Source organism: Cannabis sativa, chromosome 3, assembly GCF_029168945.1.
Source record: "Cannabis sativa cultivar Pink pepper isolate KNU-18-1 chromosome 3, ASM2916894v1, whole genome shotgun sequence".
NCBI lineage: Eukaryota > Viridiplantae > Streptophyta > Magnoliopsida > Rosales > Cannabaceae > Cannabis > Cannabis sativa.
Window position 1 is genome coordinate 1431356 of NC_083603.1, and position 26286 is coordinate 1457641.

Here is a 26286-nt window from a genome sequence, read left to right on the forward strand (position 1 = left end):
TTTTTAGGACAAAACTTAGTATTTTGGCCAGCAAAGAAGTAATAAGTTGTTGCTCGATATAGTACTGAGAGTGAATTTAGGGCACTTGCTAATACGGCTTCAGAAATAAGATGGATTATCTCTTTATTGTCTGAATTACAAGTCCTTATCTCTCACACTCCAATGCTTTGGGTTGATAATCAAAGTGCCACTGCACTTGCTGCTAATCTTTATTTCATGCACGGTGCAAGCACATCAAAATTAATCTTCATTTTGCTCGAGACCGAATTCTTGCACAACAGCTTTCGGTTCGATTTGTCCCATCCTTAGACCAAGTTGTTGATTCTCTAACAAAACAATTAACTACATATCATTTCCATTATCTGAAGAGCAAACTCCAAATGGCTTCTTTGCCATTTTGTTTGAGAGAGGATGTAAACTAATGAAATATTGGTTCGGTAGTTAGTTATATTGTTTAGTTGGAAAAATATTTTTGTCATTTGTTATGTTAGTTAATTTTGTAAATGAATTGTATTGAACATTGTGCTTATAAATAAGGTCTCAAGCTAACTGAATAGTTTAAGCTTTTCTTTGGCAATTTATTTTTGAGGAGTACTAATTACAACCTCCTATTATAATCTCTTAGTCAATCTTCACGTCCGAAATCACATGCCGAAATATTTTTTTTCAATTTTTTTTCATAGCGGTATTCGTTATAGTTACAGTATCATCCCTATAAATTTTTTAAAAATTCCGAATAGTTTACAGTATCGAAAACAGAGTTCTTGATATTTCAGTTTACCACACGAGTTCAAAAAACTTTAAACGTATTTTCGGTACTGTAAACTATTCGAAATTTTTCAAAAATTTACAAGAATGATGTTGTAAGCATAACGAACACTTCCGAAAAAAATCTGAAAAGAAATATTCCGACATATATTTTCGGGCATAGAGATTGACTAAGAAGTTGTAACAGGAGGTTGACGGTAGCACTCTTTATTTCTAAAGCTCTACTAATATGCTCTACATTTCTCATCTCCTCTCTTCTTCATTCTCTTCCAAACTTTACTTTACTTCCATTAATAAGCTCTTACAGTATTTATACTCATTAATTAATGCTAAAATGTCCTACTATTATTTTTATGTAATTTTCAATTCATTTACTGGAATACAATACTAGTTGAGGCACTTTTTTCTTAACACACTCACGCAAGAGCATGTATTGAACACCCACATCCTCTCACACACGTTCCTTTTAGGCCGGCCCTGAAATTTAGTGGGCCATAGAAAAAAAAAATATTTTTGGACCCTCAATTAAAAAAAAAAATAATATTTTTTAAAGTTGATAAAAAAAAACGTAAAATTTTAAAAGGAATTAAATTTTTTTTGAGCCTTTAAGCTAGGTGGGCTATAGGCACAGGCCTAGTCCGCCTATGCTAAGCTGAGGGCCGGCCCTATGATCTTCCTCAGTTAGTAATTATTGATGTTATTATAGTTGAGTGGTTGGTTACTTTCAATTTTCAATTTTTTTCTATTATAGTTGATGTTATTTTTGTCCTATTATATGTTTGTACTTAGCCAACATATATATATATATCAAATAATTAAAAAAGACCAAATTTTTATGCTTATACAAAGACCAAAATGTTCTCGTACTTATTAAATTAGTGAAACAATTCATCAATTATTATTATTATTTAATTGTCATTTTAGGTCACTTTGTCCTAACTAATTGTACATGTGTTTGGTAGTATAGTGTTGTTTTTTTTAATAATAGAACATGATGTCCAATAGTTGAAAATGACTAGATACCAACATTGATCCTAAGCTATATAAATATATACTTGCAAAAAACTACCTGCGAGACACGTATACTAAATTTTGTGCTAATTTTTTCTATGTTATTTAAAAGTGATACAATTAAAAATTAAAGAAAAAATATTATTATTTATTAAGTGAGATTATTATTATGTGTATCTAAATATTATAGTTTATAATGTTGTGAATTATTAGTAAATACTGAATGTAATATATTAGTGTTTAAGAAAGTTTGATGATTTAAATATGTTCTTAAGTTAATCCAAAAATAAATTAAAAATTGATGTTCCAATACTTAAAGAAACATTACTTAAATGGGTGTAAGATAAAAAGAAAATTAAAAATCAATCTCTAAATTGTTGATAATTGAAGATAGCATTTGTCTAAAAATTATAGATAAGAAAACTAATGATAGTCATTAGTGGATTTCAATCTTCATTTGTTTCGATAAAGACAATAGTGTAATTTTTGTATTTTGCACTTTTTATTCTAGCCGGGTCCGCATATATTTGGATTGTCCATTTTTTCGTTAATAAATTAAATATGGTAGTGTCAACAAAAAAGTGAAAACCATGTTTAACAAAAAGTGATAGTATTCTATAACAAAATACTATTAAATTATTTTAAAATACTATATTTTATTAAAATAAAACTCTATACGATTAAAATTTCATATTTATCTTTATTCAAAAAGAAAAAAAAAATTGATAAAAAAAAAGAAAAAAAATGAAAAGTTTCTATTATTATCTCTACTGCCTTTCTAGATGTGAATAATGGTCTCTTTTTTTTTCCATATTTTTCTTTATTTTTTGTATATTGTGTTTGCAACATATATGTAAATTATTACGTAACTTTAAAAAAACTTTGCTCCTGGAAACTAATGCATATGCCAAGCACTTACAATCATTTGTTAGTTGTAAACTTTGTTGGGTTTTTTCGCCATTGATGCTTAGTTTTGTGAACTTTGATAAAAGTCACGCTTTTTTTTTATTATTATTACTTATATATTTTGTTATTAAGTTGTGAAGAAGAAAAAAGAGAAGTGTGGATTGAAATATTATGTGTGATCCCATAAGAATGTTCAAATTGTAATAGGAAAAGGAATACAATAAATAATTAAAGAAAACCCAATCGTAGATGTACAACAGCAAAAACCCAATCGTATTTTTTTTGATTTAAAAGGATTTATTTTATTTATTTTATTATATATAAATAAAAAGTGATCCATGAATTTCTCATAAACCATTTTATTTTTATTAATAAATTATTTTATTTTTAATATAAATAAAAAGTCACCCATGAATTTCTCATAAACTAAAAATTCTGTTATATAGGCACACTTTATATAGAATAGATATATATATATATTTTTAAGGGAATTTTGATTTTTTATGCATATATTAGGGGAATTTTTTTTCCCTAAACCTAAAATACTTAATATTGGTAACATATGTCAACATATCCAATATCTCTAAATTACCCTCCTCATTCAAAATCAGCCCTCTCTCTTTTCCTCTCACATCTCTCTTGCTCTCTCTCGGCCGCCCACACCCTAACCGCCCACTAGTGCTTAACATATTGATCGGGTTTGACCTAGACCTGGCCAACCCACCCAGACCCAACCCTATCAACTCGAAAAATTAAAAAAATTTGTTTGTTCGGGCGGGTTGGGTTCAACTCGGTACACTTTCGGACGGGTTCACAGGTTGGTTTTTATGGTCACTGGGTTTCGGGTTGAACCCGAACCCACCCGCCAACCCGGTCACTTTTCATTTTTATTTTAATTTTTATTACATATATAATATATTAAAAATAAAAATAAAAACCTAAAATCTAATCATTTTATTTTTATTACATAGATAATATATGAAAAATAACAATATGTAATATATTATATATACTTTGGAACTTAACTTTTGTATTTTAGATTGGAAATTAATGAATTTTTTATTTATGTCATCAAGCAATTCCCAATCATCCTCGTCACCAACAAGCATAATTGTACCTTTATATGTGCTCCTCCAATATTCTGTTGTGTAATATGACGAACATAGTGTGTACATGCTAATACTTCAATGCTGAGCTGCAGCACATGCATGAGGACAAGGAAACTTCATGCAATGGAACAAGCCGCAAGTGCAAGTCTGTTTTCGCAAGTCCACTATGCCACCGGTCTCAAATGTTTCTCCAGGGTGAACCTGCAACATGGTCCACATGTGTCAACGTTCAAATATCGAGATTTTTCAAATTGCAATGTCAAGTCCTCCTCCATTTCTGGTGCTAGGGGTCTTCGTCCACTTGTCAACTTTTTCTTTTCGTGCAGCAAACCATTGTTGGACTTTGGAGCTCAGGAATGCTACAACAGCAGTGATCGGGAAGCCTCTTGCGTCCTTAGTTGTGTTGTTGAAGCTCCCAGCTCAGTTGTTTGTCATTACATTGTAACGTACCCCTAGAAAGTATGACTGAACCCAGTTTTTAAATCCAATTTTCTCAAGATATTGTGCAACCACAACATTCATTGCCCGAATGTTCTCAAATTCTCTATGAAACTCTGATTTTGAATACGTGTAGGCACACGTGTAAATGTGATTCGTGAAGACGTCAGTCTTGAACTTGTGGTTGACGTTCATAATAATGTGGTGGTAGCATGCACCGTGGTGTGCATCAGGGAACATGAACAATGCTTTGACGCCTATCCGACCCAAAGGCTAAGTTTTCAACATCACCAATCGTTTCTTTCAATTTTCTCATAAAATAAGTCCAAGAATTGGGGTTTTCACTGTCAATTATAGCGAAAGCTATCGGAAAGATATGACTCCCTCCTTCCAGTGCCACTGCACACAACATTTGCCCACCATACCTAGTCTTCAAGAAAGACCCATCAGCGCATACAACAGGTCTGCAAAACCTAAACCCCCAGATACAAGGACCCAGAGAGAAGAAACAATACTTAAAGCGACCATCCTCTACCACAAAATCCGTGATGGTACCTAGATTTCTCAACTTTAGCATATGGGTGAGCAAAAAATCCAAAAAACTAACCAAACCGAATACAACGACCGTCCGAACACCGAAAAAACCGAAAATCAAAAAAATCGCATTCGGTTAAAACCGCCTTAACATGGTCGGTTTTAGTGTCAATGGAAAACCGACCGATTAAACCGAGAACCGACCGAATATATATATTATTTTTGTACATATTTAATATAATTTTATTAAACTAGTTTTAGTTATATCTTTTTTATTTAAAGTCTCAATTATTCATGGCTTTATTTTATTATTGTTTGATGGATTTACATATTATATACACATTCATAAAATAATACAAGTTTTTTAATATAACTCATTACCATATTAGTAGCACAAATAATTTGAATAAATTTAAAAAAAATTATTTTACATTATTTATTTAACTAAAAAAGTTTCATTCTTAAATTATATGATATTTGATATAATACTCTAATTTTTTTAGTTTAAAATAATTATAAAAAAAAATTAAAAACTTATTTTTTTTCTAAAAAAATGATGCTCTGTTTGGTCGATTTAAACCGACCAAACCGTGGATTAAAACGGTCGGTTTTTTTTTTTACATTTGTATAATGGTCGGTCGGTTTTCGGATTATAACCATGAAAATCGAAAACCGAATTTCGAATTTTTTTTTTGTATAAAAAACCGACCAAACTGACCGTTGCTCACCCCTATTTTGGCATGTGTAAGTAACCAGGTAATTTCGAGTATGAATCTTCAGGTGTTCTCCGAGCTAGATGTAGTGTCTTCTCTCTACACCTCCATGCATTTTCATAACTTATTCGTATCCCGTAATCTTTGTGCATATTTTTCCTTATATCTCATTTGGAACCCGTAATCCTTTAGAATGTGAAAATTGCATATTTTTCCTTATATCTCATTTGGAATAAACCAAACATTTACCTCCAATTTTCATTCCGGCCACTAGAGTTTAATTAATTAATTTGATACAACAGCTCTCTCATAAGTTGATAGCCCACCTCCATTGTTTTTTATTTCTTTACTTGGTTTCAGTATTTTGGATATTGTTGGTTGGCTCCTCTGTCTGATCTGATGGCTCAACGAAACTCGGTGGGCGTTCTTCGTAGGATTCAAGTACTGTTGCGGTCTTCAGATTTTGAAGAGGTTGCAGCTACAGCTACAATATTCAAGCTCAGGAGCTTTCGCCGTAAGTTGTCGTGGATAAAGGAAGAGTTAAAGAAGGTTCAAAATTTATTTAATAAAGCTGATTTGATGAAGCAGATTGATGATAGTGATGAGTTAGACATGGCACTTCGTGTTGTTGATGATTTACTGAGAGAAATGTTGGTAGTGAGTTTGAGAAGACGCCATAGTTTCCGTACTTTTTTCTACATGGCCTCCAAAATGGACCAAGTCATTGATAAGGTGAAACTACTGACTTCAGGTTCATTATCATTACCATCACTTCATGATCTTCCAATTCCGAGTGTCGGAAAAGATACCGGAGATGCAGTTAGGATGGGAAGTAGCTCTTATGTATTTGATGAAATTGTTGTGGGGAGGGTTCATGAAAAACAACAGGTGAAAGACTTTTTGTTGAAGAAAGATGATGTAAATAATATATTGGTAATTTCGATTGTGGGTTTGGGAGGAATAGGGAAAACAACATTTGCTCAAATCATTTACAACGATGAGATGGTTGTAGATCATTTTGATCTGAGAATCTGGGTGTATGTGGGTGAGGTGTTTGATGTGATAACAATTATGCAAACGATTGTTGGATCTATAAAAAACTCAGGAGCAAACTCTTACCGAGATGTCTACCAACTTGAGGTACTGCGAAATCTTATTTTTCAAGAAATAATACACAAGCGATTTCTCCTTATTCTTGATGATGTGTGGAATCAGGATTCTGACAAATGGGATGAGTTAAGAAGCATATTATTTGTTGGTGGAAATGGGAGCAGAGTTATTGTAACTACTCGTAATAGAAGTGTTGCATGGATTACAGGTGAAAAAGACCAAATTTTTGATTTGGGGGAGCTAGAGTACATGGATTCTTCTTTACTATTCTGCCAAGTGACTACAGTAGTAGAAAGAAATTATGTAACTGACCCCGAAATGATCAATCTTCGAGAAGAGATTGTGAAACGCTGCAGTGGAAACCCTCTTGTCATAAAAGTAGTAGGAAGCTTGTTGCGTTTAAAAAGTACAAAGGAAGAGTGGCAGTCATTCTATGATAAGGAGTTTTCAGATATTATAGAAATTGAAGATCATGTTTTAGCAGCGGTTCGGGTGAGTTATGATCACTTGTCATTTGCTTTGAAAGATTGTTTTGCTTATTGTGCTCTTTTCCCAAAAGATTACGAATTTGACGTAGACACACTCGTAAGTTTGTGGATGTCGCAGGGGTTTATTATAGGGTCAGATGACAAGGAACAATATCTTGAGAAGTTAGGCTATGAGTATGTGGTGGAATTACTTGAAAGATCTTTCTTTCGTGTAATTCAGAGAAATGAGTTGGGTTATATAACAAAATGCAAAATGCACAATTTAATGCATGATCTTGCCAAAAACATAGCTGGGAAAGCTTATGCTACTTTAAGCTTAAACCAAGGCCAATTTGAAGGAGAACCTCTTCATGTATCAGTGGATTTTCATTTTGATTCATCATGGCAGATTTCAATCCCATCATCCAATTTGAGAGGGATTCGGAGTCTGATTTTGCACAGGCAATACCCACAGGCAATAGAAAGCAGATCAAGTCAGTCAATTTGTGATGTAATTCCGAAATTCAAGTGGATTGGAATGTTGGATTTGCATAACACAGGGATCAAGATACTACCAAAATCTATTGGTGAGTTGAAGTTTCTGTCTTATTTGGATCTGTCTCAAAATGTGAATATGAAGGCATTACCAAACTCTATTAGCAGGCTACAACTTCTGCAGACTCTGATACTCAACCATTGCAGTAATCTCCGGAAGCTACCCAAAGGCATTATCAAGTTATTCAATCTTAGACATCTTGAAAACAAGTCATGTTATTGTTTGACTCAGATGCCGCGAGGACTACATCAACTATCAAATCTTCGAACATTATCAGAATTCGGGCTGAGTAAGGAGCCTACTGATTTTCCCTCAAAGCCAAAGGGCAAGCTCGACGAACTAAGTAGTCTAAACTACCTGAGAGGCGAGCTCAAAATCAAAAATTTGACCAATCCAAAAGATGATAAGACAGCAGCAGCAAACTTGAAAGAGAAAAATGATCTTTTATCTTTGATTTTGATCTGGGATATTGAGGCTTCATCAGTTCATCAACAAGATGATTATGAAAAGGCACTAGAAGATCTTGAGCCACATCCAAACCTGAAGAGGCTGTCTATATCTACCTATGGTGGTCGCAAGTTTTCGAGTTGGCTTCCATTGCTTAAAAATCTTGTGAAATTATCACTGTCGAGATGCAACAGATGCCATTACCTACCTCGGCTGGATCAGTTGACTAATCTTCAAGTATTGGTAGTAGATGAGTTGATGAATCTGGAATACATTATGGATGAAACACCATCATCAACAACAACATGGTTTTCATCCTTGAAAGAGCTGAGACTTACTAATTTGCCACAACTAAAGGGATGGTGGAAAAAGGATGCTTCAAAAGGAGAAGGAGAAGGAGAAGAAAAAGCTACATTTAGTTGTCTTTCTAAATTGGTGGTTGAAGATTGCCCCTGTCTCACTTCCATGCCTATGTTTCCATGGCTAGAAGAACTGCTAGTGCTGAAAAACACAAGTTGGGAGCCATTCAAACGAACTATAGCAGCAAAACCAACATCACCAGCATCAGCATCATCATCATCATCAAGTTTGTACTTCTTTTCTCTCAATCTTTTTTATGTGCTAAGTAATCAAAAAGTTTATACAAAGTTATTATTCCAAACTGAGGATCTTGACTGTGTTCTTTCACAGATTTTCCTCTCTCCAAATTAAGAGAATTGCATATCATGGATATGTCCAATGGTGATCCAAATATGTGGCAGTACCTTGAAAGACTCCATTCTGTGACGTTGGATCATGTTACTGACATAAATGATCAGCTCAAAGGACTTCGACAAGTGAGGGGCCTGCAACAACTCCATATATGGCGCTGTGATAGCTTAGTGGTAATTCCAAACTGGATCACCAACTCTGATTTTCTTAGGACATTCTCGATCAAGCTATGCCCCAAGTTGATAATACCGCGTGAGAGACTTAGCCTCATTGCAACTTCAAAAAAGTTGGAGATTGAGGATTGTCCTGGAGTTTCTCACGTTGCAACCATGCTTAAAGATCCTCTCTACATCCAATAATTCATTCAAGCTCCCCTGTTGTTTGAGGTACTGTTGATTGGTTCTTGGCAACTAGTACACTCAATAAAAAGTAGCTTCATCATATTATCTTCCCCTGGTTTTAATTATTAATGTTCCATTTTTTCATTGCTTTGTGTGGTTGATGTTTGGTTTGTTTATTTATCTCTGATGACGTTATTGTATTATGATTTCATAGTTTGATATGAATGTGTATGAAATTGGATAGTGCCTTGGGGTTTTTTCAGCACATGATTATTATGTAATGAATAATGATGCTTTTTCCCCATTGGTAACTAAGTCCAATCTTTTGTTACAACATATTATTGCAGTTTCTTATCCTGACATGCTTGTGTGATTGGTCACAATCATTTCAGTAACAAATGATCATCACCATCCCAAATTCATAAACCAAACAAGCATCACTAATTTCCACTGTGCAGTCATGAATTACCAAAAAGACTAAATCATGAGTCAGGTTAATAACTTACCAAATGTAATTAATTATTTCACTTATAAATTTCAGGAATTGGTCTCCAAACTCTCTTAGATGGTTATTTGTTTTATCTCTTATTTTGCAAATAACATATTAGTGAGTTTTATATCTTTAAAGGCCCCTCATTACAAACTCTTGTACTAAAAACATTACATTGAAGAGGGGCTAGAAGATCTTGAGCCACACCCAAATCTCAGAGAACTGTCAATATCTACTTATGGTGGTACCAAGTTTTCGAGTTGGCTTCCATCACTTGAAAATCTTGTGAAATTATCATTATCTAGATGCAACAGATGTCATTGCCTACCCCCACTTGATCACTTGTCTAATCTTCAATACATTGTGGTGGATCAAATATCATCAAAAACATCATTTTCATCCTTGAAAGAGCTGAGACTTACTAATTTGCCAGAACTAAAGAGATGGTGTAAAGATGACTCATGTGATGATGCTACATTATTATTTACTTGTCTTTCTAAATTGGTAATTGAGGATTGCCCCTCTCTCACTTCCATGCCTCTGTTTCCATGGCTGGAAGAACTACTAGTGCTTAAAAACACTAGTTGGGAGCCATTCAAACGGTCAATTATGGCAGCACAAGGAGTGAGAAGAATTCATACTACATCTGAATTTAAAGCATCAACATCTTTTTCATCTAATTCTCCTCTCTCCAACGCACCAGTTTCGCCCAAGTAGTAGATCATCTCTTTTTAAACTAACTTCTTCCACATCAAGTACACCAGCTCTTGTTCGAAAGAATCAAGTTCCACCACAGTTGCTCCTCTCTATGGACTGAGGACACAACATATCATGGATATGTCCAATGGTGATCCAGGAATGTGGAAGTCCCTTGGATCAACTTACTGACATAAATGTTCATCTTGAAAAACTTAAAGAACTCAACAGTCTGCAGCAAATCCACATATGGCGCTGTGATAGTTTAGAGGAAATCCCAACTTGGATCAGCGACTCTAATTCTCTTAGGACAATTTCGATCAAGCTCTGTCCTAAGTTGACGATACCGCGTGAGAGAATTAGCCTCATCACCTCTTTAAGAAAGATGGAGATTGAAGATTGCCCTCAAGTTTATCACCTCGAAACCATGCTTAAAGATCCATTATACAGTAAATAATTTAATCTCCTCTGCTCTTTCAAGTATTAATTAACGACTTATTTAACAAAATATACTAATATAAATGTTAACTTTAACAGAAATTTGTATTACTACAGTTGCAACCATTCATAATTAAACACCCATTTGCACTAACAGCTGCATTCATTTACAAGAATGCATGCAACTGTTAATAATCATCTTATTGGTGTTAAAAAATAATTGACGATGAGTGGAGTAACCCATGTTCTTATATGTGGCTCAATATTTCTCAAGATGGTGGTTATTTTTGCTCACCAATTTTGAATTACCTTATTACAAGCCATGCCATTTGCTAAAATTTAGATCTCATGCGACTAGCTAACCATTTAGATAGGTGTGATCGAAAGCCAGCTAAGGATATGGATTTGATAACATGTTAAGAAATATGGGGTTCTACTCGAAATTAATTGGTGATGAGTGGAGTAGCCCATGTTATTATATATAGCTCAGTACTTTTATATTTAATCCGTGTAAGAGAATGTTCTCCAATAATTGGTATACTGATCCTAACTACTCCTGAAGCCTTAAAGCCATACACAAACATCCTTAGGAGCCCCAAATACATTTTGAAAGTTATAACATTCTCATTTATATATTTGTCTATCATGATTTAAGGCTCATGAGTAAATGATAGAAGAATCTTAAAACACAGATAGAAGGATTAGCTCACAAACAGAATAAGTGAGATAGATAAACAGATAGATTGAAAGATAAAAAAGATTATTAGACTAAGAATGAATTCGTGTGGCTGCTTAATAATAAGAAATATAAATAAAATTATAGATTCTTTTGAAGCATGAAGACATATATATTTGAACTAAAGAATTATTTTCATGATATGATAAGCAAGGTTAACATTAATGTTCTTGGATGATAAAACATTCCTAGCAAGCTTCATCATGTTTTGATTATTGATTTTCAAAATTTCGTGTATTCAGGAGGAATTGGGTTAAGTGGTTGATGTTGTTGCTTCTCAAAGGTTGTTTTCTGGAACTCCAAGTTGGTGGCTTAGCTAGTTTGTTTAAAGTTGTTTATTCTCATAATTAAGTCATATCTAATTATATATTAATAATTGCTATGTACTTGTGTCCAATTATTATTATTATTGTGTTAAGCCTGCTTGTTGAGTTTGTAATGTACTTGTGTTATGACATTTTAGTATTTTGTAATGAATGTATCTGATCTCAGCTGCAAGCTGCAGGGACAAAAATGGTGACAATCAGTTGAGTAACAACTAGATATACATTCATGTCACATCACATCAAATGTATTAATATAATATAATGTGAACCTGGATGGTATAGTATTATGGCATGCATGATGCATGTTCCCTACAACTTGAAGGAAAAAACTAGTACACACCATAGGCTAATTTTGCCTACACAAAACGTTGACATGTACCAAATTATGGCATTTATTCAGGCTGTTAAAAATTCTTCCTGAATTATTAGCATTATTGAATTCAAAGACTTTTGTCCAATTATGTTTAATTTCACTTACGTGACGATTGTCCATGTACTAAATCGCGTGCCTCAAATTTTGATACTCCAAATTTTGACATATATCAATTTGTGCTCCTTGAATTTTTATCTACATTAGGTTTCTGTTAGTAAAATTGAATAAAAAATTTTGAATTCAACAATCTCAATAGTTTAAGGAGAATTTTCAAGGGTCTAAAAAGCTTAATACATGTTAAAATTTAAAGTAAAAATTCTAATGAACTTTTAAAATCTATAACCTATACAATATATAGCATGGCATACAATGTACCTGAGAGGCCCCATAAAAGCTCTTGTACTTACTATATATGAAAACTCATTTGTTTTTATGCTGTGTATGTATAGATATATATATATATATATATATATGGAACACTTCTTAATGGGTATTACCCATGAATAGTTACTAAACAAATTTAACTATAAATATTAGTTTTAAAAATATCAAACCATCAAATTTTGATATAATAACGAATAATGAAATCACAAATTTAAATTTTTATGCTTAATTTAACTACTTAATTAAAAAAAATATTAAAAAATATCTCTTTTTACACTATTTCAAAAATATGTTCATACAAAAATATTTAACTCAAATTCAATTTATTCTTTTCTTATTTTTTTTGTTAAAAAACTTTTTTTTTTTTAATTTTTTTTTTACCGATGGAACAATCTCAGCCCATATGATATAAAAATAACAGATTTTTTTAATTAGATAGAAAAATTAAGCATAAAAACTCAAAATTTTCTAATTTTACCCATTCATGGGTAATACCCATTAAGAGTGCATCTATATATATATATTTTAGTTTATAAAGAGTAATGATATGTACACTTTCTACACTACAAAATTACAAATACTTGTTTTGCACACACACTAGAGTTGGACTTGACTATATGTGGCTTAAACTGAAGAGTGAACCCTCAATTTGTTTGAATTGTTTTACTGTGTATTGTGTATGAAAGATCTTAATAGTAATACTAGTTGGCAACTTTGTAGATTGAAGCACTTGTTTGAATCTACTTTATATATACCACCAAAACCCAAATGTTCCATTAATGAATCACAACAATAATCTTTAGATTTTAGGGACCACTACACTACTCTAGCTTCCACATGCACCTACCTCATCACTTGGACTCAATTCAAATACCAACCCGCAAATCTTTATTCATTTTTCCTTCCTTTTTCTTCATTCCATTTAATTTAAAGAAGTGGGACCCAAAAAAATAATCTCTTTGCAATAAGACTCGTGCATAGGCCCTTAATTTTTTTTTTTTTATTTTGATTTAATCGTTTATATATTACAACCATGTTTTACCTGAGACTCGAACTCATGACTTCCAAGACACATACACCCACCTATGGCCACTTGAGCTAGCCTCAAGTGGTTATATAGGCCTCAAACACCACTAACAAGTCATTTATTTTTGCATCTTCAATCTTAATTATGTGATGATAAAATGAAATGGATGACACTGTTTGTATCTCATTAACTTATATAAGAGCACTCTTAATAGTGACTTAAATACTTAAATTAAGGAAAGAAAAAAAATATAAAATTTAGCATCACCACCAACATGAGAAGACTATCGAGACTACCTAATAATAATGATAGTACAGATCCATATGCATAATACCATATTTGCCACAAAATTTTTAATGTAAGTTCATTTTATTGTATTTGAATGCCTAACTATTTAAATTTTTCAACGGTAAAATTTTTTATATAATTTATTTTGTTACATTTAAATTCTTACGTAAATTTTTATAGTAAAATTTTAACTGTTACACATTTAATGTAACATTAATTTTTGAGTTGGTAATAATAACAAATAGACTATTATATTATAATAAAATAACTACATAAAAATTTAAGTAAAATACAAAATTTACATAAATATTAAATTTAAGTAGAGTGATAGTGTAGTTGTGTAAAGTAGATAATTTGTTCAGAATTCCAAAAGAAAAGGCTAAAGATAGTAATGAAATGAAATTAGGGCAAAACATGATGAAGTGGGGCCTAGCTAGGCCTAGCCTAACAAAACAAAACCCCATGCATGCATATGTAATTTAATCCAATCCAACAAATTAAGAATACCACAAAATATGGATTTTAGCAACATGACAATCTTGCCATACATGCAGAGATAGATATATACATTTTTATTAATTACTTACATAATCATTTCACATTATCCAATACAAATTTATATATATATATTTTTTGTTATCTTAAATTTGAGAGAGATGAATATTCAAATCACAAGTTCATGGTATAATTATGAATTGAACCGACAGAGCTCGTGGTGGGACTGGGGGACATCTCACTTTATAACTTATGTATATTGTTCATACTTAATTACTATACCTCAAAACCTTACTTCATTCAAAACAAACCTGTAATGTAATTCTGTCTCACGAAATTGATACCATAAAGACTTAGTTAGAACCAATATAACACTAGCATTACTACTGCTACTACTACTAGACATCAGTAATACTAATAATGCTAATATATATTTGAGTATTTTGCATATAGCCTAATTATTTAATTAAGTAATTTTAATTTCCAGTTAAATATTTAAGTTTAATTTTTTATCTACAAAAGTTTTAATAAAATATAAATTAAATATTATTATCATTAAAAATTAAATTTTAATTTATTTATAATTGAAAATCAAATTATTGTTAATATTATTAGTAGCCGTGCTACCTTAGGAATGTTTAGCAATTTTTTTAAAATAATTAATATTATTAAACTAAAAATCTAAAGAGAATTCAAATGATGACAAACTGTACTATAATGCCCTTTAACAATATTTCTCATGCATTAGCCACATTTTTGTGCTAAGAATTTTGGAACATAAATGAAAATTAAGTGTACAAGTTTCTCAAACTGCAGAGGTAAGAGTGTAAAAAAATGAGACAAAGGCTTTTAAGATTTGTTGGTAAAAGAAGAAGAAGCATGTGATATGATGATGTTTGAACTTTGAAATAAAGATATCAACTTTATTTATTAGCTTATGTTATTTTTATTTTATTTTATATATTATTTTTTGGTTGAAGAAGTAACCCTACGTACTGCACTATCTCCCTGTTAATTATTTTATAAAAATATTTGTTTGGGTAGAATATATGGGTGATTTAACTTTTGTATAAGGGTAATAAATAAATAAATAAATAAATTGGTCACCATTTCATATCTTGGAATTTATTAATTTTCAATATCAATCTATTCATATAATTCCTTTTTTCAATCTCAATAATTAATTATATCAATACAATTTTATATTCATCATTATCTATTTTCCAACAATAATAATCTAATTAAATTTACATATAATTTCATGCTATAGACTATTGTTTTTTCACATATTATGCACGTACGTACTCATTATTAATTAGTTGTATTATTAGTTTATTATGTTCATGCACGTTACAGCACATATGCAAAATATACTAATTATATAAGAATATTTTATGATGTTATATAAAAATTAATTAACACATATATGCACATGCAAATATTTTTTCTATCATAGGTTGATACATGAATTTTCTATATTTTAAATAGTACTAAATATCTCTTTGGATCTTATATTTTATAAAAATTACTAATTAGACTTTTTATTTCATTAAGTGATAATTCAGTTCAGACCGTGTATTTTTTAAAATACAATACAAATTATAGTTTAATTTTTGTCAAATTAAAACTTAATAATATAACATGATCTGGAGGTACTATGACCAGACTAATTACATTTTTATTCGTGGTAGAAATTGATTTTAGGTTAGTTATTATATTAGAAAAATTGAATTCAAAATCTATTTTGTACATGTATTTACTTTTATGGTGCTACAGGAAATAGGTGAATGCCCAATATATATCTTCTATAAGTCTTATAATTGGTTAACGATATTCCTTAAAAGTTATTTTCTTAAATTATATAAGATTTAAGGTGGCGTTTGGTTGGAAGAAATGAAAATATAAGAATGAGGATGGAAATGGAAATAGAAATAATAATGGAATGGAATAAAATTTAAAAATGCTTAAAAAATTGATAAAAAAATTTTAAATTTTTTCTCATCATGCATTGGAATGGTCTTTCCTTTTATTTCAAAATAGAATTGTCAATCCACCAAAATAGTGGAAAAGTCATTTCACTAAAATGACATTTTTAATATGCAACCAAACAAAGGAATGAAATAAAGATTATTTCATTTCCTTTCTATTTCATTTTATTACCTCTAACCAAACCGCCACTTAATACTTAATTACATAACACTGAGGAGAGTATTAGAAAGAGAAATACTAAAAGGCACCAGTGGTGCCAAGCACCTTCCTACGTGTCAATATCGCTATTGGTCTAATTTAGTATCAGGTCATATATAGTTTAATATAATAGCTTTTAGGGAGTATCGCTAGCTAATAGTAATGCGACACGTCTTAAAAGTGTTAGGCAAAGTACTTTTTAGCAATTTTCAATTAAATATGAGGGTTGAGTTTGGCCAACCTCAAACCATATCATTATTATGTGGCCACCAGGTTCTATATGATTTAATATATCAATAATTATTCTCATGTGGGTTGTCTTTTTCTCTTCTAAATTACTCAACTAATTCATTTAAGTAACCTATATATGGTACTAGTCTACTAGACCAATCTTAATTATTTATTATTCTTTAAAACCTAAAGTTTAATTATGTTTAGTGCTGTACTATATTGTATAATACCAATAACGCAACCCTAATATAAATCTAATAAACAAAACAAAATACATTGTAAATTGGTGATTCCAAGCCTTGTGGAGTCATTACAAGGATGGTGCCAAGATGTTTCATTTTAATTTTTTTTAATTAAAATAAATTAATTTCCACAAACAGAATCTGACATTATCTTACTTAAGTCTTAATAACCAAATAAATCAGATCCTTCATTGTAAGAAATCACAATCTTCAGCGTGATTTAAGCTTAAGTATTACAATTATTGCTATTATTGTATAAGTTAATTATATTTTGTATTATTATCCTAAAATAATAATTGTTATATCTCTATAATACCCTTTACTCTGTTTTACTCTTAACTAACTTTACTGTTGATTTTTTCAAATCCAATTACTAATTGGATTGGATCGGATGAGGAAAAAAAGGTTGGATTGGATTGGATGATGCCCACCCCTAGCATTGAAAGTACTAAACTTTCTATCTACTTACATTTACTATTTTACCAAATTAATAATTATGATGATAAAATAAAAAGTAATTCCAGCTACTTACTTAAATAAATGATTCAACAATTTTTTTTTTTTAATTTTCATACAAAAATTGAATAAATTTTAATAAAAGCTAATCAATTATCAATCTTCTTTCATAATAATCAAAATCTTCACATGGTATAAAAATATTGATTTTGTTCTGTTTAATGACAAATCTCATAAAATCTACTTCAAATATGATAATATAAAGAATGTTACTGCACAACATTAGTGATATCATATTTTAAAAAGAACATTTAAATAGTAAGTTTCAAAGTATTATAAATATTATTGGTGTGGCATTTAGAAAGTAATTATGTAATTGTATTTGAGTGTAATTTGGAGTAATTATAAGTTTTGATACATAGTAATGTAATTAGAGGTAATTGAGAAATCTCAATTATATTCTCTAATTTTCAGGCATCAATAAAAATTTCTTAGGTGTATTAAAATATTATCATTATTAGATAATTAATTTTATTAAATTATGTAAATACTAATTCATTTACTAACTATAAAAATAAAAATTCATGTATAATTATTACTTAACATTCAAACACACTGTATAATCATTCTAATATATAATTACTATTTTAATAATTACACAATTACAGGCTTACTCTTAATATTTTCTATCTAAACCATTTTCATAGCAAATAACCAAATTTGAAACTTGGCTCAGAAAGGATATGAGTTTTTAAGTTTTGTCAATGAGATTGAAAATACATCCACATTCAGCTACTGATAATTACTAACTCTTATGGATATGAAAGTCAACATTACAATGACAATAGTTCACATTTTTATTATTAGAAGGAATCATATTATTGTTTACATACGTGAATAAGTCATAATTTTGTTTACATAGTAGTGTTTTATGAAATTTTTACAAAAAAAGAAATGTAAAACATTAGTTGTAATTCAAATGAACACAAGTACATAATTAATTAGAATAATAAATAAAAGTGTTCACTATTACAACGGTATTATCATAAAATCTAAGACACAAAATTTTAATTTGAAAAATTTAACAAAACCCAAGTTTTGTTTTTTTACTAAAAATAGTAGAGAGAGAGAAAAAATGGCTATGGTGTGAGTGGAGGTCTACCTTCCTAGATTGGCTATGGCTTGGCCTTTGGATAAATGTAAAATTACAAGAATGCCACTGTCATGAATTGTGCAGAAAAAGACGGTTTGTAATAATCGAGACAAGTAGACAAAGCTCATCGTGGGGTGTTTGCCAAAACAAATCCAGGTGGCTCTTTGGTATGGCCGTGATTTCAGCTCATTCTGAGACTTTCTTCCTCATTTCCTTCCATATATCCTAGTCACTCTTTCTCTTCTTTCTCAACCTAAACCCTTGTCCTTTCTGCTATAAATATAGCCACTAAAGCTTCTTCTCTCTCCACACACACACTACACTACACCCCTTTCATTTCTCAGCTCTCTCTCTTCTTCTTCTAAGCTCTGAAGACCTGAAAATGGCTACATTATACTCAGCTTTGTTTGCAGTTTCTTTGTTGTTTGTAAGTTCAGCCTTTGCAGCAAAATATGTGCCTTATGAAGGTAATGCTTCTAATCTGAACTACCCTTTTGGCTGTTAGTGTAGACTATCTTGTCCTTGATCTATTATACTATGCTTAATCCTTTGCTAATGATAGTTTTAGTAAGTACAACAGCTCATTTGTTGGAAGAAAACAAAAACAGTATTTTCATTTGGATCTTGTGAACTCAAATCTATTCTAAAGTTGAGATCTTTGTCTTTGCTCTTTTTAATTTTTCCTTTTGAAAGTTTATAACTTTATTTTTGCTTTGTAATGAAGGGTTTGGTACATTAATGGAATTTTACCAACTTGTACTCTGGATTTTGTTAACTCTATATATTTGGTCCTTGTAAAGTAGAGATCTTTGTCCACTGAGCTTGTATCTTTGTTTGTTGTGTTTTCATACATCAAAACAATCTTTTTCTCTAGATTTTGTTAGGTCTGTCTTAGGTTCTTTTAAAGTAGGGATCTTTGTGCTTTGTCTATTAGATGTTGTTGTCTTAGGTTCTTATAAAGTTGGGATCTTTGTGTTCTGTTTATTCAGACATTATCTTTGTTTGTTGTGTTTTGTTACATTTTAACAATCTTGTTCTTTTGAGATTTTGTTAACTCTGTCTTAGGTTCTTATAAAGTTGGGATCTTTGAGCACTAAACATCATTACTTACCAACCCTTTTGCTCATTTTTCTTCAGGACTCTTGGCCAATGGCAACTTTGAAGAAGAACCAAATCCAAAAGACATCAAGAAAACTGTACTCATTGGAAAAAACTCACTTCCCAAATGGGAAATTAAAGGCTTTGTTGAGTACATCTCTGGAGGGCCTCAACCAGGCGGTATGTACTTCCCTGTAGCTCATGGCGTCCACGCAGTTAGACTTGGCAATGAGGCTTCAGTTTCTCAGACCATAAAGGTTAAAGCAGGAGCTTTCTATGCTCTAACTTTTGGTGCTTCAAGAACTTGTGCCCAAGATGAGGTTTTGAGGGTCTCAGTGCCTTCTCAGAGTGGTGATCTTCCATTGCAAACTCTTTATGACAGTTTTGGTGGTGATGTTTATGGATGGGGATTCAGAGCCACTTCCAGTGATGTTACTGTAACATTCCACAATCCTGGTGTTCAGGAGGACCCTGCTTGTGGCCCACTCTTGGATGCTGTTGCTATTAAGGAGCTTTTGCCTGTTTACCCTACAAGAGGTAACCAATCTTTTAGTTTGTGCCATTAAAAACTTGTGTTTGGTAACTTAGAAAACTATTCTTGTGATCATATAATGAATGTGTGTATGTTGTTGGTATGAATATGCTGAAAATTTGTCAAGCTAACAACATTAATACCTTGCAAAAGTTACTGATTGGATCATCTATTTTGTTAATGACAAAATGAATTTTATATTTTTCAAAATGGTACAAATAAGATCATAACACGTCAAGATACAAAAACGTAACCATTATTGTATAAAACCTTTAGATCAAGTTATTATTAAGTTTTATTTTAACAAAAATCAGCTCAGGTACTATTGAGTACTATTTTGAAAAATACATGTCATTTAATAAATTAGAGAGTCCAATCATTTACTTTTGCTTTTGCAAAACACAGGTTCAAGTTAATATAATCATACAAATTTTAATAATGATGATTTTTACACTGAATATGCTCACCAAAATTTCAGCTTTTGATCATACGAGTTTGTGGGATTTTGCAGATAATTTGGTTAGAAATGCTGACTTTGAGGAAGGACCACACAGACTCTTTAACTCTTCCAATGGAGTACTCATCCCTCCTAAACAAGAAGACGCCACATCCCCACTTCCCGGATGGATCATCGAGTCTCTCAAAGCTGTAAAGTTCATCGATTCCAAACACTTCAACGTCCCATCAGGAAAGTATGCAGTTGAGCTCGTTGCAGGAAGAGAAAGCGCCATTGCTCAAGTCATCAGGACTATTCCCAACAAGGTCTATTCTCTCTCTTTCATTGTTGGTGATGCCAAGAATGGCTGCCACGGTTCAATGATGGTCGAAGCTTTCGCAGCCAAAGACACAATCAAAGTTACTCATGAGTCTCAAGGAAAGGGTGCTTTCAAGACTGGAATTCTGAAGTTCAAAGCCATTGGTGACAGAACCAGGATTACATTTTTCAGCTCATATTACCACACTAAGAAAGATGACTTTGGTTCACTTTGTGGTCCTGTTCTTGATAATGTTAAGGTTGCCCCTGTAGCTTAGATAGATATAATCTTGTTGAGCAGCTTGCGTAATATGAAATTGTAGAGATTTTGGAACATTTTAAGTCCAAAAAAAAGAGTTGTATATTAGATCTTTGATGATGGTGAGAGGTTAAAACCATATGTGTTCTGCTATAGTTTTATGAGTGAATTTGGTTCTTCCTTCAAACAGTGTTACTTTTAATGGAAAAAAAAATTATGTATTTGAATGAATTATACATTGTCCTAATCCAAATATTGGGATTGAATAATTTTAGTTACTTTTAATCAGTTTTCAATTAGTTCTTGTGGGCATATAAACATTGTCATTTTGGATCATGTTTACAAGTGTTGCCCTGAACAGAACAGATCAAATGCAACAACACCTTTGACTTTTAAGAAGATTTTATATGATAAAAACTAAAATCATTTCACAATCATAATACATATATACCACAATATCAAATTTTAAGAAGAATAAATAGGATTTGTCTCCTAGTTTTGCCTCGTAAACTATTTTCTATTGCAATTTTTCTTTCTGAAAAAATAAAATTTGTTATAAATAACTTTTTAGTTTAGTTTAATTGAAGAGCCAGAAAAATGTATGAATAATAATCCATGAGAATATGTATATAAAAATTAATGTTTGTATATTTAATGTTAATATACTCGATTTTAAGTACCGGAAGTTATTAAATAGATTATTGTACTATAACTAGATCTATAAGGGAAATTTGATTTTCTATACTTAGAAAATAAAAAAATTTGATTTCTAAACCAATAATTTAAACCTTAAAAAAACTATACCTTTTTTTTCAAAACCCCAAAAATACCCCCAAACTAAAACTATCTCTCTTTCTCTCTCTATCTAGCCGGTCCCAATAATCCCACACCCCGAAGTTAGATGGTCGGACTATGGGGTCCGATGGGGTCCGACCAATCGGACCCATCGGACCCCAAGGTCCGACCATCGGACCTCTCTCTTCCTCTCTCTCAAATCGCAGGAAAAAAAAAAAAAAAAAAATTAAAGCGGGTCGGACCTTAAGTCCGATGGGTCCGACCATCGGACCCATCGGACCGAAGGTCCGACCATCAGACCCTTTCTTCCTCTCTCTCCAAAATCGCGGAAAAAAAAATTAAAGACGGTCGGACCTTGGGGGTCCGATGGGTCCGACCATCGGACCCCCAAGGTCCGACCCTTCTTCCCTCTCTCAAATCGCAGGAAAAAAAAAAAAAAGTTTCAAAGACTGGGGTTGCTCTTTCGGGTTGGGGTTGGGGTCGGAGGGGTTGGGGTCGTGGTCGACGGGGGTGAGGGTGGTGATCGGCGTTGGGGTTGACGTGGGTGGGTGAGGGTGGTTCGGGTGAGGGTGGGCGGTTGGGGTGAGATAGAGGGAGAGAGAGATGATGCAGAGAGAGAGAATATTGTGAGGGGGGTATTTTTGGGGTTTTGAAAAAAAAGAATAGTTTTTTTAGGTTTTAAATTTTTGGTTTAGGGAAAATTTTTTTTGATTTTCTAAGTATAGAAAATCAAATTTCCCATCTATAACTCATAACTATATAAGTAAATTATTATAAAAATAAACATAATGAAAGAATGGAATATTTGCAACCAATTGTGTAATTCGAATGAAACTTTTGTAATAAAAAAAAAAGTTCAAGAAGCAAAACTAAGAGGGTGGACATTGTCATTTCGGTTCTTGTTTACAAATGTTGTCCATGAATAGATCAAATGCAACAAACACCTTTGACTTTTAAGAAGATTTTATGTGATAAAACTATATCATTTCACAATCATATGACATTATAAATATACAACATATTTTCACAAGAGCATATACTACACCACTTAAGTTGGAATTAACTTAAGATTCTCTTATAAAGCAATCCTCACCTTGCTGTTTAGTTTTTACTTTAAGAAACAGAGTTTACCAATCTCACTTCTTTTCTACTTTCTCTCAACAACTTTTGGAAGATAAAAACAGCTCTTGAGAATCTATAATATCATATTCTGTAATGTTCAATAATCATATATTGATGTGAGATGTACAACATCCAACAGATATGCCACAAAGTATAAATAATAGTAGTTACAACTAGTATTAAGTCTAGAAAAAATTGGGTTTTACATTGATGAACTAACATGCTTTATTATTGCTTCTTTGTTTTTCTTTCGCGTATTTATTAAGCCGAAAACTGCTTCTTATTATCACAGTGTTGCTTGCTTCACTTCACTCTCATCTAAGAGCCCAACAAGGCACTTCTCCATTAAGAATTCAGCATTTACCCAAGCATGGTATTTATCTGAAAAATATTAAGGATCACAAACAATTCATAGTAGAGCAGTAGTTTTCGATTAGTTGAAAACGAGAAGGAGCACAAGTGTTACTAATGACAAAATCGAAAGAATATAGTTCTATTCGGTAATTAGATGACAGCAGAAAAAAGGATACTGAACAAAGCTGTACAGTCTTTCCCCACAGCCTTCTTTAACATATCGACACCTGAAAGCAAGGCAGCACGATGAATCGACATGTATAATAGATATGGTTTCACTGAAAATAAAAAATATGATTGGTATAAAATATTATCTTTACCTCCAGGGTGGAATCTCATGTAAGGAGATAAATTATATACCCGGCCTTTAAGAACAGTCCACATTGAACCTTCTGTTTGGTGTTGTTTAACTTCTTTCATGGAAATAAGCCTCTTATTTGATTGCCCCTTTAAATCTGAACCAAGTTTAATGAAGTTAAAGCTAATTCGAAACAATGTCACGATACAACAATACACCTATCAACTCAATTTTACTATCTCTTCAACTCAAAGCAAGCATGCATTAAGCTGTAAACTCAATTATCACAAAGTTTTCGAAGCAATGATGACCGAAAAGTATCTCTGAATTTCAAAGTCAGCTATGATACTGAACTAATTGAATTTGTAAGAAGTTCAAATCAAAATGAAAACATACATAAACTTCCCCAACCAAAAAAGGAAAAGAAATACTACACAGCAGAGTCAATTGTTGTCCCCTTATGAAAGACTATGAATGAACCATGGTTGGTCAAAGGAATACAAACCAAGAGAGCTATAGGCAGTGATGTTGAAAAACATGACAAAACTTTGGCATCAAATGTTGTTTTGTAAGTACCTGCAAGATCCGGATGCGTTTGAGTAAGCCTAAGCCAATCGACCTGGCTATACCCCTTCTCAAAAGGAACCTTGGCACGAGCTGCAGGCTTCTTTATCTTCCCAACATCTCCAGAAACTCGCTGTTTCGACGGTTGACTTGCTTGTTTGGGAGACGAGGCATCAATAACATTAAAAGTTAAAGAACCAACCTTATCTTGTTTTTGAGATACCGTAGTATTTGGTACATTGCTTTTCCACAGCAAACCACCATTTTGACCACTAGCACTTGCACCAACAGTTGATAATCCATCTTTAATGCTGATATTGTTTATATCTACTGCAAGCTCCCTTGTCTCAAGACCATCTGGTTCAACCGGCGGGCCAACCTACAAGTATGAACACAGTTTATGAGTTTGGGGAAGATTAAGATACTTATATCAAGCACATGGAAGGAGCCAAAACTCAAAACAGATTTGAACTTGCCTTACAGAAGGTGAAATCACTATCATTATCCATCTCAAGTTTAATGATGTGTTGATTACTTCAAGAAAATTTTCCTGTGAAAAAAGCAAAAATACAATCCATTAAGTTTTACATTGTCTTATAATACAAATTTGGCATGCATATACATCTAAATCCAGGACATTACTTATGTGTTAAACAGCAACTTTGTTCAAAACATTATTCAGAAAGATCTTTAACAAAACAAAAGAAAGTATTGAGACATATGTTCTCCTTCTCCAAAAGACAGACTGTTAAACCTAAAAAATCTACAAATTTTTACAAGTGAGAATCAAAATTTTATCTACACATAGAGAAGATATGTTTGGTGAAATCTTTGTAGTGTTTTTTTTCCCTTCCTCTGATTAGATTCATTGGTACTAACAGGTTGATGAAGAGAGTTGCATCATTTGAAAAGTGTCACAAATAGGTGTTTTTGACAATTTTTCTTCTTATCCCATAAACACTACAAATTCTAAAATCAAAGTCTCAACTAGATTTTATCTCTCTCATACACTTGACACAAATTCACATCAAATAATTTGCTAACTGTACAATGTATTAACCAAAGCTTTATTTTTAGTTCTGATATTTCTTAAGCATTTTAACAATAAAAAATGTCTCATACAACCAGAGATTAGTTATCAATTAGAAAGGAAACACAGAAAAACAAGTCATGAGTTTGAGACACAAAAGAACAAAGACTGAAAGACCCAATTTTTAACTTTTCTTAATTCAATATATACAGAATGAAATAGCACCCATTGACTGATCAATCGACTAAAACCGACCCAGAATCAATAATTAATCAAATTCTCTTAATTAAGAGTTACCCAATAAACACAGCATAATCTAAGCAAAGCAAAATTCTATATTTCTTACTAAAAACTTTCTGGGAAAGCAAACAATAAATAAATAAGGAAGGTAAATTGAGAATAGAAATGGAAAAGAAAACTGACAGAGGTTGAAGACGAAGTATAGAGTCTACGATCGAAGAACCAAACAGATCCCAACTCTCTTCCTCTCTCGTTTCAAGTGAATAACGTATAACAAAAAAAAAAACGCAATCTTTATTCAGAAATAAAAAATGGAACCTGGTCAAAATTGTACGACCATAATAAATTTCTTATACCATAAATAACCTTTAACTATATACATATTAACAAATTAGTCCTTCAAAAATATTTTTTTTTTAGCTACGAGGAGGATATTGGCAATTCATCATGATATATTCTTTTTATTTCTATTGACAAGTTTGATTAGGTTTTAATTGCTCATGTTAGAATATTGGCAATAGAAGAAATAATTTATTTGGTTAGAGAGCTCAATGTCACATTTAAAAGAAATTCACAAGGCTAAATCAGAAAATTGAAAATTTTGTAG

The 26286-nt window shown here is 31.7% G+C and overlaps 5 protein-coding genes across 6 annotated transcripts; 3 read left to right on the forward strand and 2 right to left on the reverse strand.

Annotated features, from left to right (window-relative positions):
- Positions 1–4461: 4461 nt before the first annotated feature.
- LOC133035529 (uncharacterized) lies at positions 4462–4809 on the reverse strand. Its single transcript, XM_061111371.1, has one exon. The coding sequence runs from the start codon at positions 4807–4809 to the stop codon at positions 4462–4464; it is 348 nt and encodes a 115-aa protein (XP_060967354.1).
- An 802-nt stretch (positions 4810–5611) lies between these two features.
- On the forward strand, positions 5612–9445 carry LOC115708724 (putative disease resistance protein RGA4). Of its 2 annotated transcripts, XM_030636723.2 has the most exons (3): positions 5612–6619; positions 6695–8645; positions 8750–9445. In XM_030636723.2, the coding sequence occupies exons 1-3, from the start codon at positions 5879–5881 to the stop codon at positions 9127–9129; spliced, it is 3072 nt and encodes a 1023-aa protein (XP_030492583.2). In that variant the 5' UTR covers positions 5612–5878; the 3' UTR covers positions 9130–9445. The 2 variants fall into 2 exon arrangements, with proteins under 2 accessions (XP_030492583.2, XP_030492582.2); XM_030636722.2 differs by having other exon boundaries at positions 5613–8645.
- Positions 9446–9650: 205 nt separating this feature from the next.
- Positions 9651–12092, forward strand: LOC133035566 (uncharacterized). Its single transcript, XM_061111455.1, has 2 exons — positions 9651–10746; positions 11714–12092. Exons 1-2 carry the CDS (start codon positions 10446–10448, stop codon positions 11734–11736), a joined length of 324 nt encoding a protein of 107 aa, XP_060967438.1. The 5' UTR covers positions 9651–10445; the 3' UTR covers positions 11737–12092.
- A 6223-nt stretch (positions 12093–18315) lies between these two features.
- Positions 18316–21542, forward strand: LOC115709668 (protein DUF642 L-GALACTONO-1,4-LACTONE-RESPONSIVE GENE 2). The gene is made up of 3 exons (XM_030637828.2): positions 18316–19100; positions 19771–20268; positions 20775–21542. The coding sequence occupies exons 1-3, from the start codon at positions 19016–19018 to the stop codon at positions 21293–21295; spliced, it is 1104 nt and encodes a 367-aa protein (XP_030493688.2). The 5' UTR covers positions 18316–19015; the 3' UTR covers positions 21296–21542.
- Positions 21543–23244: 1702 nt separating this feature from the next.
- LOC115711508 (cytochrome b5 domain-containing protein RLF) lies at positions 23245–26017 on the reverse strand. Its single transcript, XM_030639854.2, has 6 exons — positions 25863–26017; positions 24886–24959; positions 24422–24788; positions 23868–24002; positions 23724–23774; positions 23245–23574 (listed from the first exon to the last, which is right to left on the reverse strand). The coding sequence occupies exons 2-6, from the start codon at positions 24916–24918 to the stop codon at positions 23480–23482; spliced, it is 681 nt and encodes a 226-aa protein (XP_030495714.2). The 5' UTR covers positions 24919–24959; positions 25863–26017; the 3' UTR covers positions 23245–23479.
- Positions 26018–26286: the final 269 nt, after the last annotated feature.

Coding starts and splice junctions, on each gene's coding strand:
- LOC133035529 (XM_061111371.1), bottom strand. CDS start 4,809: ATGCTAAAGTTGAGAAATCTAGGTACCATCACGGATTTTGTGGTAGAG.
- LOC115708724 (XM_030636722.2), top strand. CDS start 5,879: ATGGCTCAACGAAACTCGGTGGGCGTTCTTCGTAGGATTCAAGTACTG. Junction 8,646..8,749: donor AGCATCATCATCATCATCAA/GTTTGTACTTCT, acceptor GTTCTTTCACAG/ATTTTCCTCTCTCCAAATTA.
- LOC133035566 (XM_061111455.1), top strand. CDS start 10,446: ATGGTGATCCAGGAATGTGGAAGTCCCTTGGATCAACTTACTGACATA. Junction 10,747..11,713: donor GCTTAAAGATCCATTATACA/GTAAATAATTTA, acceptor TCGTGTATTCAG/GAGGAATTGGGTTAAGTGGT.
- LOC115709668 (XM_030637828.2), top strand. CDS start 19,016: ATGGCTACATTATACTCAGCTTTGTTTGCAGTTTCTTTGTTGTTTGTA. Junction 19,101..19,770: donor AAAATATGTGCCTTATGAAG/GTAATGCTTCTA, acceptor ATTTTTCTTCAG/GACTCTTGGCCAATGGCAAC. Junction 20,269..20,774: donor GCCTGTTTACCCTACAAGAG/GTAACCAATCTT, acceptor GGGATTTTGCAG/ATAATTTGGTTAGAAATGCT.
- LOC115711508 (XM_030639854.2), bottom strand. CDS start 24,918: ATGGATAATGATAGTGATTTCACCTTCTGTAAG. Junction 24,789..24,885: donor GTGATTTCACCTTCTGTAAG/GCAAGTTCAAAT, acceptor TCATACTTGTAG/GTTGGCCCGCCGGTTGAACC. Junction 24,003..24,421: donor AACGCATCCGGATCTTGCAG/GTACTTACAAAA, acceptor AACTTGGTTCAG/ATTTAAAGGGGCAATCAAAT.